Source organism: Muscardinus avellanarius (genome assembly GCF_963383645.1).
Source record: "Muscardinus avellanarius genome assembly, chromosome: 18".
In the NCBI taxonomy this organism is placed as follows: Eukaryota; Metazoa; Chordata; class Mammalia; order Rodentia; family Gliridae; genus Muscardinus; species Muscardinus avellanarius.
This window is the reverse complement of record NC_137804.1, coordinates 40,842,198-40,857,547: the sequence shown is the minus strand read 5'-3', so window position 1 is coordinate 40,857,547 and position 15,350 is coordinate 40,842,198. Positions and strand designations below refer to the sequence as shown.

Genomic DNA, 15,350 nt, shown 5'->3' with positions numbered 1-15,350 from the left:
CTGAGACTCCTCACACCTGTGACCCTCCCGGCTCAGCCGCTAGTGTGGTGGTTGGTGTTTTTGTTGGGCAGGTGGGCAACAGGCTGGGGTGGGGAGTGGGAATGAGGTTAGCGCGTGCGTCCGGATCTGAGTGAGCTTGTGCTAGTGAGGGCGGGCCTGGCGATGACCTTCACACACGCCTCGGACCGAGCACTGTCTCTTTGGCCGGTGGTTTACCAGTCACACTGATTCGTAATTAAAGAAAGAGATGGGAGAGAAAGACCAGTTTCTCCGGGTGCCTTTGGAGCCTCTGGATTGAGCCAGACCTGAAACCCTTAAATTCCACGAGCCCAGATTTCCTCCTTTAGCGCCTGAGCCAGCTTGGGTGCAATTTCTTCCCACCAACAAAAACAAAAAAACAAAAAAACCACCGAAAACTCTCTTGGTTGTTTCTAAATTGGCACTTGGAAAGAGGACAGCTTGCGATGGCGTTGATTTTCTCTGGGGATTGGAGCCGGGTGTGCTCTACCTCTGAGCTACACCAGGTGTGCTCTACCTCTGAGCTACACCAGGTGTGCTCTACCTCTGAGCTACACCAGGTGTGCTCTACCTCTGAGCTACACCAGGTGTGCTCTACCTCTGAGCTACACCAGGTGTGCTCTACCTCTGAGCTACACCAGGTGTGCTCTACCTCTGAGCTACACCAGGTGTGCTCTACCTCTGAGCTACATCCCGGCCCTTTTTATTTTGAACGCGGGCCTTGCTAGGTTGTGGGTCAGTGGCTGAGACCGGCGGCCACCCTGCGATGTCTCCGCCCCCCCAAGTACCGGGGTGACCACCATGCCCAGCAGCTGGGGGCTTCTTGGGAGCAGTTTCTGTTCCCGTTCCCCCTCTCTGTTGCTGCGGGGCTGGGGATGGAACCCAGGGGCACGCTACTTCCCAGAGGCACCCCCAGCCCTATTTTTTTATTCTTTATTTTGAAACCGGGTCTCACTGAGTTGCGGAGGGCCTCACTAAGTAGCTGAGTCTGTCCACGCACCGCGATCCTCCTGTCTCAGCCTCCTGAATGCTGGATTACAAGCGTGCGCCACCACGCCCGGCTTCCTGGTCCTCTTTGGTTCTCTTGGGAGACCAAGACTCAGGCCGCATCTGGTCCACCACCACAGAGCCGCACCCTGGCTGTCCCAGCTTATGACCCGTGCCCGCGCATGCCCGGCGGCCCTTCCCCGTCCAGCCCAAGTGCCCAGAGAAGTGGAGACTGGAGATGCCACTGCGTAGGAGCAGGGCCTCCTCCAGGTCCTGAGGCTGGGCATGCCCATCTGAGGCGCCCCAGAATTGCACCGCGCAGATTCTGTGGGGGGCTGCCGCGGTGAGACTCGGGGGTCCCCTGTGCCCCCCTCCTTGACATCCCTTCTTGGATCTGCAGAAATGTGCCCCCTGGTCTCCCCAAGAGCCTGGGCCCTTAGTGAGGCTGAGGATCGGGGACCCAGGGACAAGGTGGGGCTCCAAACCCTGCCGGAGACCCTGGGGGGGGGGTCTGCCTCAGAGCCTCTTGCTTTTCTCCTCTGAAAAAGAGGAAAGTTTTTGGAAATAACGGAGGGAACTGGGAGTGTCAGGTAGCTGGACACAGCAGGTGTTAGTGTTTATTCCACTGGGTGGGGAGCACCGGCTTCTGATGGGGGGGCCCGACCTGCAGTGTCTGTGGGGTGCGGACAGGCTGGGGCTCCCAGGGAGGCTCTGGGAGGGCTCCCTGGAGGAGGAGGAGAAGTCAGCTGACCCACGAGGCCAGGGGCGCCGCAGGCGGGGCACAGAGCAAGCGCACGGGCCGGCGGTGAGGAAGAAAAGCAAGAGACCCTGCTCCTGGGCGGCCTCTGGCCAGGACACTCAGAAGTACACGGAGCCTTCACTGTCCCCGGGGTTATCGAATTCCTGGATCTGGGTCTTCAGGTGTCTTAATTTGCCCTTCAGGTAGTGACAGCGTGCCTGCTTGTCCCGGAAGCCAGGGTCCTGGGGGCGAGAGCCAGGAAGCCTCTGCAGCGCTCTAACCTATGGTCTGCGGTCTATTCAGCCCTTTAAAGCCTTTCCCCTTCCGAACCCTACTCTCTCCTGGAAACAGGGCACAAGTACCCTGGATTCACAGCCGCACCCAGGGCCAGGCCCAGACGGGGGGACTCCGGAGTCCGACTCACCACCCGCTTCTTCTGAAACTCCCTCCAGACGCGCTCGGCAACTCGGGCCTCCTCCTGCAACACCAGGAGGAGGCGGCTCAGGAGAGCTGAACCCAAGGTCAGCTGGGGAAACTGAGGCTCAGCCGGACAGAGCGAGGGCCGTCCCTGGGCACACACTGGGTGCCCAGCCTGCCTTGTGGGAGACGGAGGCCCAGAGCTGGGCCAGGGGGCGCTGCCTGGTGCTGACCTGGCTTCGGGGTGGGGGCAGGGAGCGCAGCAGGGCCTCCAGCTGCTGGAGCTTGGCCTGCGCCGCGGCCACTGCCTGCCGCAGCTCCAAGAACTCCCCGTACTGGTCCCGGAACACTGCGGCGTAGCGGCTCCGATCCCTGCCACTGCTCACCGCCGGGTACTTACTGTTGGGTTGAAGGGGTTCAGAGAGTGAGAATCTGGACCTCCATCTTTCCCCCTTAATCTCTATAATTCATTTTTTCCTGGTTCCCACTGAGGCCCCTACTCAGGATGCCCTTTTCCTCGTTGGCGAACTCTTATTCACCCGTCAAAGCCCCGGGCGGTGCTTCTGCCGTTTCCAGGCACCAAGAACCACTTTGGGGGGGGGCACTCACAGCACATAGTCTGGCACTGGCTGGGGCCTGGGCGTAAGCCCCCCAGGGCCGGCTCCAGTCGACTTCTTGGCCTCCAGGAGGGGCTGGGAGGGTAGCTCATCCTCAAAGACAATCTTCTTGGGCCTTTTCTTGGCCCCTGGCTGGGGCTGGCGCGGAGGGTGGCGGGCGCCGGCTTTGTGGCCTCGAGGAGGCACCATCCTCTGCAGACGCCGCGGGAATCACGGGGCGCGGTAAACGGGGTGTCAGCCGGGGGGCTGCTGAGCCCCGTGCCCGGCCCGGCAGGTGCGCCCCACCCGGCCACACTCACCGGGGGTCCGGGGCCCGGAGGGCGGGGCTGCGGGCTCCCCCGGGGGCCGCGGGCCCGAGGGCGCTCGCGGGGGGCCATGGGCCTCGGGCCGGCGCTGCTCCGGGGCCCCCGCGCCGGCGGGCGCGGTGTGCGGGCGGCCTGCGGGCACAGGGAGCCGCGGGCTCCAGCCGGCCTCCGCGGGGAGGCGCCGGCGCCGCGCGATTTGCATAGACGCACGCGGTTGGCCCACCGCGTGCCCGGACCCCGCCCCGCCGCCGAACCCGGAAGCGTGAGATGCAAATGAGCGGTGAGGTCACCGGCAGCCCGGGGCGGGCTCGCGTTAACCCCCCTGCCGCCGGAGGCTCGTCCTTTGCGCGCCGGGCGCCCTGGTCACCGCCTCTGAGCATCCCGGGGACCCCCACCCCGCCTGCGGGTCGCAGCGACCACCCCTGCCCCGTGTCACCTGCCCCAGCGCACGGGGATCCAAGCCTGGGCCTGCAGTCCGGAAGGCCGAGTCCGGGTTGCGCGTTAACTTCGGGCTGGACCCGATCCCCGGGGTCGCTGAGCGGGGCGGGGCCGGGGCGGGGCCTAGGAGGGTGGGCGGGGCTCCGCGCGGGGTTCCCATTTCCCGCAGACGCTCTGCGTGTCCGGGAGCCAGGGGTCATCCTTTTTTGTTTGGAAAACGGGGTGGATTTTAGCGAGCGTTGGCTTTTTGACAATTACAATATTAAAATATATCTTTAAGTGACCAACAGGAAAATATTCGAAAACTCAAAAGAACAGACATGTAGGGCAAACCTCAACCAGGCTCCAGGGTGCACACCTGTAATCCCAACCGCTCAGGCAGCCTAGACCGGCCTCTAAATGAAAAGAGCCGCGGGCGGGGCTCAGTGGGACAGCGCTCGCCCAGCAGGCACCGCAGAACGACAGAAAAACCCAACCCGTCCCCAGAGGCAGCAGTTAATTCTGACTCCCGGAGAGACGGGGATTCAGTGACGACCAGATGTATTTTCTGCAAACACTTGAGCCAGGTGTGGTGGCGCACGCCTGCGGTTACAGTTTGGGAGGCTGAGACCAGAGGCTCCCAGGCTGCAGGACAGCCTGAGCAAACTGGTGGGATGTTTCCAGATAAAACAATGAAACAGGGCTGGGGGTGTAGATGAGCTGCAGGAGAGGCTGCCCCTGGCTTCAGTCCCCACAACTGCAAAACAACAAACAAAAAGATGAGAAAACTCCTCTGGCGGTCCGGCTGACCTGGGGGGGGGGCGCTGTCCTCCCTCTGGGCCGGGGTCCTCCCTCTGGGCCGGGTTCCTCCCTCTGGGCCGCGGTCCTCCCTCTGGGCAGGGGTCCTCCCTCTGGGCAGGGGTCCTCCCTCTGGGCAGGGGTCCTCCCTCTGGGCCGTGGTCCTCCCTCTGGGCCGGGGGGTCCCGCAGCCTCGGCCACGACTGCTGGTTCCAAGTGGGATTCCCAGGGACGAAGTCTCCACACCGTTGGCGTTTCGTTTCCTGTTTCTATCTTGCACATCCCTGGTTTTGGAAGTCAGTCAAGCAGCCAGCCTCCTTTGTTTTTTTTGTGGTGCTAGGGATTGAACTCAGTGGCATTCTACCTCCGAGCTGCCCCTCAGCTCTATTTTGCTTTTTTAATTTGAAACAGGGTCTCACTAGGTTGATGAGTCTCTTGACTTGCTGAGGCTGTCCTCAAACTTGCGATCCTCCTGTCTCAGACTCCCAAGTACTGGGATTAACAGGCGTATGCCACCATGCCCAACTTGTTGTTATTGTTTGTTTGTTTGCGGGTCTGGGGATGGAACCCAGGGGCATTCGACCTCCGAGCTACACCCCCTGCCCTATTTTTTATTCTTTATTTTGAAACCGGGTCTCACTGAGTTACAGAGGGCCTAAGTAGGTGAGTCTGTCCGCGACCCGCGATCCTCCAGTCTCAGCCTCCCGAAGGCTGGGATTACAAGTGTGCGCCACCGCGCCCGGCCGGCTTGTTATTATCATCAGTGGGATCTGTCAATGTATGTTTCAGCTATCTATGGGTAGTACATAAAAAGGAATTTTAAGTTTTAATTTTATTCTTTTTTTTTTTTATTTTGCTACTGGGGATTGAGCCCCCAGGGGCAATCCCCAGGGTGTGGCGAAATTGCTGAGGCTGGCCTCGCATCTGCGGCCCTCCCACCTCAGCCTCCCAAGTCCGGGGGCTGCGGGCACGCACCGCCCTGCCGGCGGGCCTGGCCCTCACTTGAGCTTGGGCATGATCCGGATGAAGAGGATCACGCTGATGAAGATGAAGCAGACGACGATAAGCATGGCCCAGAGCAGCCAGTTGACGGACTTCTGTGTGTGCTGCTCCAGCCGCTCCGACTCCGTCTTTAGCTTCTCCAGGTTCTGGTCTGCCATCTTGAGGGAGTGGGACAGCGTCTGGGGCGGGGTGGGAGGCTGCCATGAGGGCAGGGGCCGAGTGCAGCCTCGCCCAGCTACCCCGGGGCAGGCTCAGGTGTCTCGACCCTTGCCCTCTGCTGGGAATGCCATTTTGAGGGGCTTTCTACCAAACTCCTGTTCACTCAGCAAAGCCCCAGGCACGATGCCCCTGTCCCGATCAGCTGAAGCGCTCCCAGTCCTCGTACCTGGTTGTCCTTCTTTATGACGTTCTGGGCGGCCAGGGTGTTGGTCTTAAGGCTCCGGGCCAGGCCCAGCATCTCCTCTGACAGTTTTTCCTGGAGATTCTGCTGCCGCTGGAGGACAAGGTCCAGCTCGGCTGCCGACTGCTTCTCGTCTGCCGGCCGGGCTCCCGCTGCCCCGCTGCTCCAGCACCGGGGTGGACGGGGGAGAGGAGGAGACCGCTGGGTTCCCGAGGGCCCAGAGGTCCCGGCCGCGGCTCCCGCCCCCGCTCGGGACTCTGTTTCCCCGGGCTGTTTGGCTTCTGGGAAGAGTGTCCCCGGAAGTGGCTTGGGGGAGGCTTAGATGATTTTAGGGGTGCCCCCCCAGTGTCCCCACCCCCCGGGGGCTGCAGACACTCACGTGCGCTTCCGCAAGTCCAGCTCAGGCTCTGGAATAGAGCGGGCCCGGCAGCAGGGAGGTAGGTCAGTGTCCTGTCCCCTGCCTCCCACCCTTTGTCCGTGCCCGCGTTGCTACCCGGGACGCGGTTCCCTCATCCGGGCCGCTGCCCTGTGCGCTCCTGATCATACTTCAAAGCCCTAGTTAGAATGCCCCTTCTTGTGGCATGTCCTCCCACCGCGGACTGGGCTCCCCCAGCGCCCCCTCGAGCCTGGCCTTGGCCCCCGGGCACCGTCTCTCCGGGCACCTCCGGTGTCCTGCGCTGTTCTGAGGTGACCCCGTTCCCTGCGCCCCGAGTGCACAAAGGGGGCAGGGACGCGCGCTCCTCCCAGGTGGCCGGGCCAGTCCCGTCCTCACCTCCGGCGTAGTCCTGTGGGAAGAAGAAAGGAGCGGCGCGGTGGCCCCACCTGCCCGTCCGCTCTCAGCCCCGGCCTCCTGGGGCCCTGGGCTCTCCCCGTGACCCCGACCGCAGCTTCCCCGTCTGTAAACCGTAACGGCAGCCATTCACATTCATTTTACTTTTTTGCGGGTCTGGGATGGAAGCCAGGAGCACTTGACCTCCGAGCTGCACCCCAGCCCTAATTTCTATTCTTTCTTTTGAAACCGGGTCCCACTGAGTTGCAGAGGGCCTCGCTAAGTAGCTGAGGCTGTCCGCGAACCGCGAGCCTCCGGTCTCAGCCTCCCCAATGCTGGGATTACAAGCGTGCGTCACCACGCCCGGCTCCAAATACTTTTTTAGTTTGAAACAGGGTGTCACTGAGTTGCGGAGGTTGGCCTCAAACCTGTGTTCCTCCAGTCTCAGCCTCCCAATGGGAGCAGTGGGAATACAGGCGTGCGGCACCACGCCCAATGCGCTACAATACACATTCTGAACAGCTGGACCTGATTCAACTGCTTAGAGAAGCGTTTCTCATTTTACTTTACAGAGGAAGAAACTCACCCATCTTGCAGCGAGCTGCGAACCAGGAGCCAGATTCCGCTCTGGGCCCAGCTGTGGGGCCTGACCACACACACCTCACATCTGCTCTGAGCCCGCGACGCCCGGCCCCTTCCCTGGGAAGCCTGGTCTATGGGCTCTGCACTGCCCGTGCCGCTGCCCGCCCGGCAGCCCTCAGGGCTGGCAGTGCCGTCGCCGCGCGAGGGCCCAGCTACAAGGAGGGCGGCCTACCGTGCCGAGCAGCTCGCTCCGCATCTCGCCGGTGTACCGTGCCCGCGACTGCAGGTGCACGGTCTTGGTGACGGGCACCCGCTCCCTGGCTGTGGTGGGCACGCGGCCCGGGGTCAGGAACTGGTTGGCTAGTGCCTTCTCTGAAGAGGAGGTCTGCAGAAGGGTGAGAAGCGGGGTCACAGGAGGGCGGGTGCTGGGGACCCCAGGGACCCGGATGCAGGCCGGGCGCAGGGCCCCCCGTGCGCACCAACTTCTCCGCCTGTAGCATCCCCTTGAGGAAGTCCACCTTGCGGGAGTACTCGCCGATTACCTCCGAGGCAGGCTTGCTGGAAGGTGAGCAGAGGAAGAGACCTGTGCGCTGGCCCCGCTCAGGGAAGGCACCCCAGACACCCCAGAACCCCCGCTTGGAGCCCGAAGCCGCCTGTACGCACCTTGCTTGGGCTTTCAGGGCCTGCAGCATGTCCTCCAGGGCCCCCACATACTGGAGAGCAAAAACGGGGTGTTAACTGGGTCGCACCCCCCAGACCTGCACATAGGGGTCAGAGCCAGGGAGGTGGCGAGTTCAGAAAACGGAAGTGGAAAGCCGGGAGTGGGGGACACTTGTAATCCCAGCATCTGGGAGGGGTTCGCGGTTCGAGGCCAGCCTCAGCTACTTAGTGAGGCCTTTTGCAACTCAGTGTTCAAAATAAAGAATAAAAAAGCCGGGCATGGTGGCGAACGCTTGTAATCCCAGTACTTGGGAGGCTGAGACGGGAGGATCACGGTTCACGGCCAGCCTCAGCTACCTAGTGAGGCCCTCTGCAACTCAGTGAGACCCTGTTTCAAAATAAAGAATAGAAATTAGGGGTGGGGGTAGAGCTTGGAGGTAGAATGCCCCTGGGTTCCATCCTCGGTACTTCAAAGAAAAAAAAAATATATATATATATATTAAGGAATAAAAAAATAGGGCTCGGAGTGTAGCTCAGAGGTAGAATGCCCCTGGGTTCCATCCCCAGTTTTACAAAAATAAATAAAATAAAATAAAATCAGCCAGGCATAGTGACACATGCTTGTAATCCCCGCTCTTGGGAGGCTGAGATAGGAGGATCGCACAGGTTCGAAGCCAGCCTCAGTTACTTAGTGAGGCTCTCAGCAACTTAGCGAGACCCTGTTTCCAAATAAAAGTATAAAAATAGGTCTGGGAGTATAGCCTGGAGGTAGAAAGCCTCTGGGTTCCATCCCTAGTACCATACACACACACACAAAATAAAAAGCAAGTGGATTTGAATTTTCAGAAAAACCAGAAGAAAAGAAATTGCATTGCATTGCAGAATATCAAAGACGCAGAGCATGATGGAGCGCGACTGTTATCGCAGTCCTTGGGGGCTAAGACAGGAGGATCGCAGGTTCAAGGCCAGCCTCAGTTACTTAGAGCCTCAGCAACTTAGTCAAACCCTGTTTCAAAGTAAAATATAAGATTGGGCTGGGGATGTAGCTTGGAGGTACAATGCTCCTGGGTTCAGTCCCCAGTAAAAGAAAGGAAAGAGCCGGGCATGGTGGTGCTGGTTTGTGATCCCAGCATTCAGGAGGCTCTGAGACTGGAGGATCGTGGTTCACAGACAGCCTCAGCTATGTAGGCCCTCTGCAACATAGTGAGACCTTGTTTCAAAATAAAGAATAAAAAATAGAGCTGGGGGTGTAGCTCCTGGGTTCCATCCCCAGATCCGCAAAAAAAAAAAAAAAAAAAAAAGAAAGAAAGAAAGGGAGAGGAGAGAGAAGAAAGAACAGAAAGGGAAGAAAGGGAAGGAAAAGAAAGGGAAGGGGAGGAAGGAAAATCGCACAAGGGGAGACAAAAAACGCAAGAGATTGCCGGGCATGGCGGCGCACACTTGTAATCCCCGCATTTGGGAGGCTGAGACAGGAGGATCGCGGTTCGCAGACAGCCTCAGCTACTTAGTGAGGCCCTCTGCAACTCAGTGAGACCCTGTTTCAAAATAAAGAATAAAAGCTGGGCGGGTGTGGTGGCACACGCTTGTAATCCTGCGAGGCTGAGACAGGAGGATCGCGCAGGTTCGAAGCCAGCCTCAGCTACTGAGTGAGGCTCTCAGCAACTTAGACCCTGTTTCCAAATAAAATAGAAAATAGGGCTGGGAGTATAGCCCGGAGGTAGAAAGCCCCTGGGTTCCACCCCCAGTACCACCAAAAAAAAAAAAAATAAAAAATAGGGCAGAGGGTGTAGCTTGGAGGTCGAATGCCCCTGGGGTCCATCCCCAGACCCGCAAAAAAACAAAAACAAAAACACAAGGGGCGGGCTCGGCTGGACGAAGGCGTGGCTTGGGGTGGGCGTGGCTTCCCTACCGGAAGGGGTGTGGCCGGGGCTGTGCGGGCGGGGAAGGCCGCCGGAGGCCCCGGGCCCCAGGAGCTACTTCCCAGGGCTCGGGCGCTGGCGACAGCGTGACATTCCCTCACCTTCTCCAGGCGCCACTCGTCTGGGTCCCGCTTCTCCGACGCCATTGCCTCGCAGCGGCAGAGCAGCCTAACCAGGTTCAGTTCCAGTCTTGATGCCGCCATCGCCACGGGGCGGTACCCTGCGCCTTCCGCCGGCGCCATATTAAGTGAGGGCGGAAGTGCCCCTGCCCAGTCCTTCCGGCCGACGTGTCTCCTTTTTTATTCGTCGTCCCATCTTTGGGGCGGAAGTAATATCTTGTTTCTAGGAAAGGCGCCATCCCGTCCGTGTTTATTTCGGGTGAAATCGCTGGCTCTTCCTGGCTGGCATCTTAATGCTCTGGGGATTGGAAGGGCCGTGTCCTGTGTCACACCCGCGTGCAACGCACCCTCTGGATTTTCAGAATGCCTCCCCACACCCACTCCCGTCTGGTTTCTTCCCACGCCGAGTTCTCCGCATCCAGACAGGCTTCCTAGGTTTCTCTTCTGGAAGAAGCCTGGAGCCGGGCATGGCGCACGCTTGTAATCCCAGCTCTTGGGGGGCTGAGACAGGAGGATCACGGACTCAAGGCCAGCCTCAGCTAGCGAGGCCCTCCGCAACTTAGTGAGACCCTGTTTCAAAATAAGGAATAAAAAAATCTAGGGGTGCAGCTCTGAGGTTGAATGCTCCTGGGTTCCACCCCCAGTATGGAAAAAACAAAACTCTGGCCTGGGCCTTCAGACCCAGGGCTGTCCCAACCCTGGCTTTATCTGTCAGAGAGCTTATCCATACTTAGTGGGTGGTATACATTATGAGGCCAGGTCCCAGCCCCGTCTCATCTTCAGCTATGGCCTGGAGCTAATTCCTCAACTTCCCTGGGGAGCAATCGCCTCAAGGAGGGGGACTCAGCCAGCTGCAGGCAAGTGGCGAAGCAGGGTCACCTCTGGTGCCTAGACCCGGCCGGCCCATCCAGGTTCCCAAAGCCACAGTCCCGGAGGGCCGCAGCCTTTCTTCTGAGGTGGAGGTCGTGAGTGGAGGTGTCCCGGGGATCACAGCCCAGCCTGCACCCATCTCCCTACCCCTCAGGACCCTGGCGTGCTTGGGAAGTGCCGTGGAGACCAAACTCAGGGCCCACAAAGGGGGCCTCCAAGCCAGGCCTGATAGCCACGCCTCTCATTCCAGAGACTGGGGAGGCTGAGGGTGGCAATTTCAAGGTCGGCCTGGGCGACTTTGCAAGACCTATTAAAAGATAGGAGCCAGGCATAGTGGCACATGCTTGTAATCCAGCACTGGGGAGGCTGAGACAGGAGGATCATAGATTCGCAGACAGCTTCAGCTACGTTGCAACTCAGACTGTTTCAAAATGAATAAAAAACAGGGCTGGAGTACACTGTAGCTTGGAGGTAGAATGCGCCTGGCTTTCATCCCTAGTACCACACACACAAAAAAAAGAAAAATAAAGAATAAAAATAAGGCTGGGCCGGGTGTGGTGGAGCACGCTTGTAATCCCTGCGCTTGGGAGGCTGAGATAGGATCCCGCAGGTTCGAAGCCAGCCTCAGCTGGCTTAAGAAACGCTGTTTCCAAATAAAATATAAAATAGGTCTGGGAGTGTAGCCCGTAGGTAGAAAGCCCCTGGGTTCCATCCCCAGTACCACCAAAAAAAAAAAAAAAAAAAAAAAAAAAAAAAAAAAAAAAAAAAAAATAGGGCTGGGATGTAAGGTAGAAGGCCCCTGAGTTCCATTCCCAGTATTGAAAAAAAAAAAAAATTCTGGGGGTACAACTCCATGGTGGAGTGCTTGCCTAGCATGTGGGAGGCCCCGGGACTCAGTACCACAAAAGCAAACCCCAGGCCTCTTCCGTGTGAAGAGCGTGAGACTAACAGAGGCGGGGGCAGCAGCGCTGCCAGAGGACCAAGGGCCGGGCGAGGCCTGTGCTCCCGACCAGCGGCGCAGGAAGGCGCAGACACGCTCCGCAGGCACTTCTTTATTCCACACGAGAGCAGGGTGCCCTTGTCCCAGGCCTGCGGCCTCGTGTCCACGTGTCTGGGGAGTGGGTGGAGCCGGGAGTCCCACTGTGGGGTCCCCGGCTTTGTCCTCGCCGCTCATCGGCCACGATCCTGGTCCCTGGCCCTTGTAGGACGGGCAGGCAGTGCCGGGCAGCCTCTTCCGTTCCCTCGTGTCTAAGGCACGGTGATGAGGTGAAGACGACCTTCGGGCGTCCCTGGCACGTGGGGCGAGGAGAGCCCGCGGGGCGTCCCGGCTCCACCACCGCCCGACCCCGCTGTCCTGGAGGCACGTGGGCGGCGGCTGCTGCCGGGGCTCTACGGGGTGGCCAGGTGCTCAGGAACCCCGGCCTCACACAGTCCCGGCCACTGGCCACCCTGACCGCGGCAGGTGGCCGGGTCTCTGCTCCGAGGACTCAGGGCCGCAGGGGAGAGGCACAGCGTTAACACAAAAGTCCGAACATACATATATAAAAAAAAGATTTGGTCTTCAGTTAAGGCCGTTACAATTTAAAGTTATGTAAACCACGTACAAAGAAACAGTTACCATAAAAACATACAAAAGGGGCGGGGAGACAGGCCGCAGAGCTGCGGGCGGGCAGACCCCCTGCTCCGCTCTGCCGGCGGCGCGCCCCCGGGGGCTCTCCTGAAGCTTCGCCATCTGGATCCTTCTGGGCCCCTCAGCCATTGGCCTGGCCCGAGGCGGGGGGCAGGCAGTACGTCGGGGGGTCGGAGTACCTCCGCCGGACCCCCGGGGGCCGCTCGCCCTCCCCCAGGGGCTCCGGGACGCCGAGCGCCGGCTGGTCGGGCCCGGGCGCCACGTACACCGAGCGCACCAGGTCCGGGCGCCGCGCGGGGGGCTCTCGGCGCCGCACCGGGGCGGTGTCCAGCGCGCGGGGCGCCCCGCAGGCCGGGTGGGAGGGCAGGCCGGGCGGGAGCTTGATGTTGGCGGTGGGCATGACGGGCGTCCGCCGGGGCGTCTTCACTCTGACGGTGATGAAGGAGGTCGGCCTCCGTCGGGGCGGGGCGGCCGCCGCGGGGAGGGGGCTCGGGGCGGGCGTGCGGGGGCAGGGGAGAGCAGGCGCGAGGGGCCCTTTTAAGAGACAGACGCCGGGTTACTGCCCCTCGGGCGGGCAGATGGACCCTCGCCCCGGGCCTGCGGGCTGCCGGGAAGAGTGGCTGCGACCTGACCTAATACTGACCTTCCGCAGCCCCTCGCGCCTGCGCCTGCCGCTCCTCCAGCAGGCTCTCCGTGCTGGCCGAGGTCTCGGAGTCCAGGTTCTCCTCATCGGAGCCCCTCGGGTCCAGCTCTGGCAGCCGGTAGGTGATGTCCTCCCTGGAGGGCGGGGTCACGGTGTTCAAGACCATCCCAGGGAAAGTACTGGGCAGGGAAGGCTGTCCTGCTCCTCCGGGTCTCCCGGTCCCCAAGTTCCCTCCCACCCAGGGCACTCCTGGCTAAAATTCCCTTGGCCGCGTGGAGTCCACCTGGGCAGCGGAGGGAGGCTGAGCCAGCCAGAACTGCTGCCCCCGGGCTTTTGCTGGGCCTTACTTCTGCCTGGCATCCTCCCCGGGCCTAGGACTATGGTGCCCAAGCACCTGGCCCACCTTTCCTGGCATTAAAGTGAGAGCCCAGGCTGGCCTCACACTCCTGGCCCAGGGCAATCCTCCAGCCTCGCCTGGCCCAGGCAAGCTCCACCCTCGGGCTGCGCCTGCCCGTGCCTGGGCTTTAAAAAGCTTGTACAGAGGCCTCGCTGTCAAGTGTCAGACAGCAGCTGGCCGGCAAGCAGAGTTCTTTCTGCAGCGTGCTAGGGACAAGCAGACAAGGCCTGCTGAGGCGGCAGCGGCCATCGGCCCCCTGTAGGCCGCTGGCGGGCCTGGGCTGTGGCAGGGGGTGAGGGGCTGCGGGGACACTTGCTTCTCCTCCTTGATGGACTGGATCCGCTCTATGAGGATCTCCTTTTCCCGGTCCTCATCGCCGCCGCCCGCATCCTCCTCCGGCAGCGCCTCCAGCTCCTCCAGGCTGCTGCCCCGGCTCACTGGGGCCTTGGGGCTCTTGTTCTGAAACACAAGAAACTCTGAGCGGACCTTCACGTGGTGGGGCTGGCGTCTCAAGGCCAGAGGCGGAGCTTGGTGTTCCGAGGTGAGAGGGGGTTGGTTAGTTCTGGCGCCTGTGCCGGGACTTGTCCAGGAATTGTGCCGGGACAGAGTGGCCAGCGCCTGGCCAATCGGTGGCCCTCAACACCGCGGCTCAGCAGGCGAGGGGCCTCCCCCGGCATGCAGTGCAGTTAGGACATGCTCCATCTATCCTACAGGACCCCAGGGGCTGAGAGCGCCCCGTGCGTACCACACCCCGAGACATGCACCGCGGCCGAGCGCGTACATACCAGGACCCCCTCATAGGGAGACGAAAACCCCAGTTTGAGAGGCCATGGCTGGGGAAGAGATGAACACAGAGTGAACTGATGGGCCAAGACCGCAACGCAGATGCGAACCCGGGACAGCGCAGCCCGCAGGCAGCCGAGGGAGAGGGGCTGCCTGGCTGCCACGAGCCAGGCCTGTTCCCTGCGACCTGCCCCCGGGTGTCAGGCGGCTCTGGCTGCTGGGGGACATCTCCCTGTGAGTGAGGCCCAGGTGGCCCAGGGACAAGGCCAGCACGGTGGCCTGCGCCGCCACGTGGTGACAGACTACGGTCTGTGAGTCGAAGCAGAAACTCTGTCCCTACCTGTGGGGTCCTGGGGCCCTCCCAGGCCGGAGCACCCAGGTTGAATGGAGTGGGGAGGGGTACCGGGGAAACGAGGCCCCGCCCACAACACCGGCCAGGCCCGGCTCACAGGCCGCCCCACAGGCACTCACCGCGTTCTGCCGCAGGAGCGAGAGCCTGCGGAAGGCGATGCTCTCCGCAGCCTCCAGCTGGCTGATCTCCTCCATCTTCACCTTGTACTTCCTCATCTGCTCTTTGATCAACATCTCCACACACCTGTGGAGAAGGCCCCGAGGCGGAGGCTCGACCACCTGTCTGCAGGTGTGTCCAGGGCCATGGGAGCGCCCAGGCGCCTCCGGCTCCCATGCTGCGTGACTGGGGCACCTCTGCGTGGAGAGTCCCCGCCTGCGCACACCTCCTTAGGAGTCAGGGCAGCATGGTGGGTGCTATCCACAGAGCACGGGGCACCAGGGTCAGCCTGGGTGCCCAGGCCCAGAGCGACTCGGCTCCGAGTGATGGGCACCGGGACGAGGGAGACAGCCGCTACCCAGGCTTATTATCACGGTCATGTGAGGGAAGAGGCAGCTGAGCACCATGGCGCGTGCTTTCATCCTGGCTACGTACGTGGGAGATTACCAAATCTGAGGCCAGCCCAGGCGACTTAGTGAGAACCTGCCTCAAAATAAGAAAACAAAGCTGGGCATGGAGGCGCACACCTGTGATCCCAGTGTGTGGAAGCTGAGACAGGATTGCAGGTTTGTGACCAACCTCAGCAACTTAGTGAGACTCTCGGCAATTTACTGTGACTGCTTCAAAATTAAAATAGCGCTGGGGTGTAACTTGGAGGTAGGAAACCTTTGGGTTCAATCCCCAGTACCACCCCCAAAGAAATAATTAAAAGGAAATAAAAAGGGCTGGGGATGTGGCTCGGCAGGAAAGTACTTGCTTGGCAGGCAGGA

At 60.8% G+C, this 15,350-nt stretch overlaps 3 protein-coding genes across 4 annotated transcripts in view; all 3 read right to left on the bottom strand.

The window, feature by feature from the left end:
* Positions 1 to 1,863: 1,863 nt before the first annotated feature.
* On the bottom strand, positions 1,864 to 3,463 carry OCEL1 (occludin/ELL domain containing 1; the record flags this gene model as incomplete). Its single annotated transcript, XM_080715417.1, has 6 exons — positions 1,864 to 1,986; positions 2,169 to 2,222; positions 2,395 to 2,560; positions 2,771 to 2,970; positions 3,064 to 3,215; positions 3,307 to 3,463. The coding sequence occupies 6 exons, from the start codon at positions 3,461 to 3,463 to the stop codon at positions 1,864 to 1,866; spliced, it is 852 nt and encodes a 283-aa protein (XP_080571543.1).
* Positions 3,464 to 5,296: 1,833 nt separating this feature from the next.
* USE1 (unconventional SNARE in the ER 1) lies at positions 5,297 to 9,872 on the bottom strand (the record flags this gene model as incomplete). 2 transcript variants are annotated; one of them, XM_080715211.1, is made up of 6 exons in its annotated part: positions 5,297 to 5,479; positions 5,686 to 5,860; positions 7,243 to 7,436; positions 7,531 to 7,609; positions 7,715 to 7,764; positions 9,732 to 9,872. In XM_080715211.1, the coding sequence occupies 6 exons, from the start codon at positions 9,870 to 9,872 to the stop codon at positions 5,297 to 5,299; spliced, it is 822 nt and encodes a 273-aa protein (XP_080571337.1). The 2 variants fall into 2 exon arrangements, with proteins under 2 accessions (XP_080571337.1, XP_080571336.1); XM_080715210.1 differs by having other exon boundaries at positions 5,686 to 5,901; positions 7,284 to 7,436.
* Positions 9,873 to 12,370: 2,498 nt separating this feature from the next.
* Positions 12,371 to 15,350, bottom strand: part of MYO9B (myosin IXB) — a gene marked incomplete at both ends in the record, with an annotated part of 75,268 nt that continues 72,288 nt past the window's right edge. The window contains 5 exons of the mRNA XM_080714900.1: positions 12,371 to 12,783; positions 12,893 to 13,022; positions 13,602 to 13,748; positions 14,075 to 14,122; positions 14,544 to 14,667. Coding sequence (XP_080571026.1) covers positions 12,371 to 12,783; positions 12,893 to 13,022; positions 13,602 to 13,748; positions 14,075 to 14,122; positions 14,544 to 14,667 — 862 coding nt within the window. The remainder of the gene's footprint in view (positions 12,784 to 12,892; positions 13,023 to 13,601; positions 13,749 to 14,074; positions 14,123 to 14,543; positions 14,668 to 15,350) is intronic.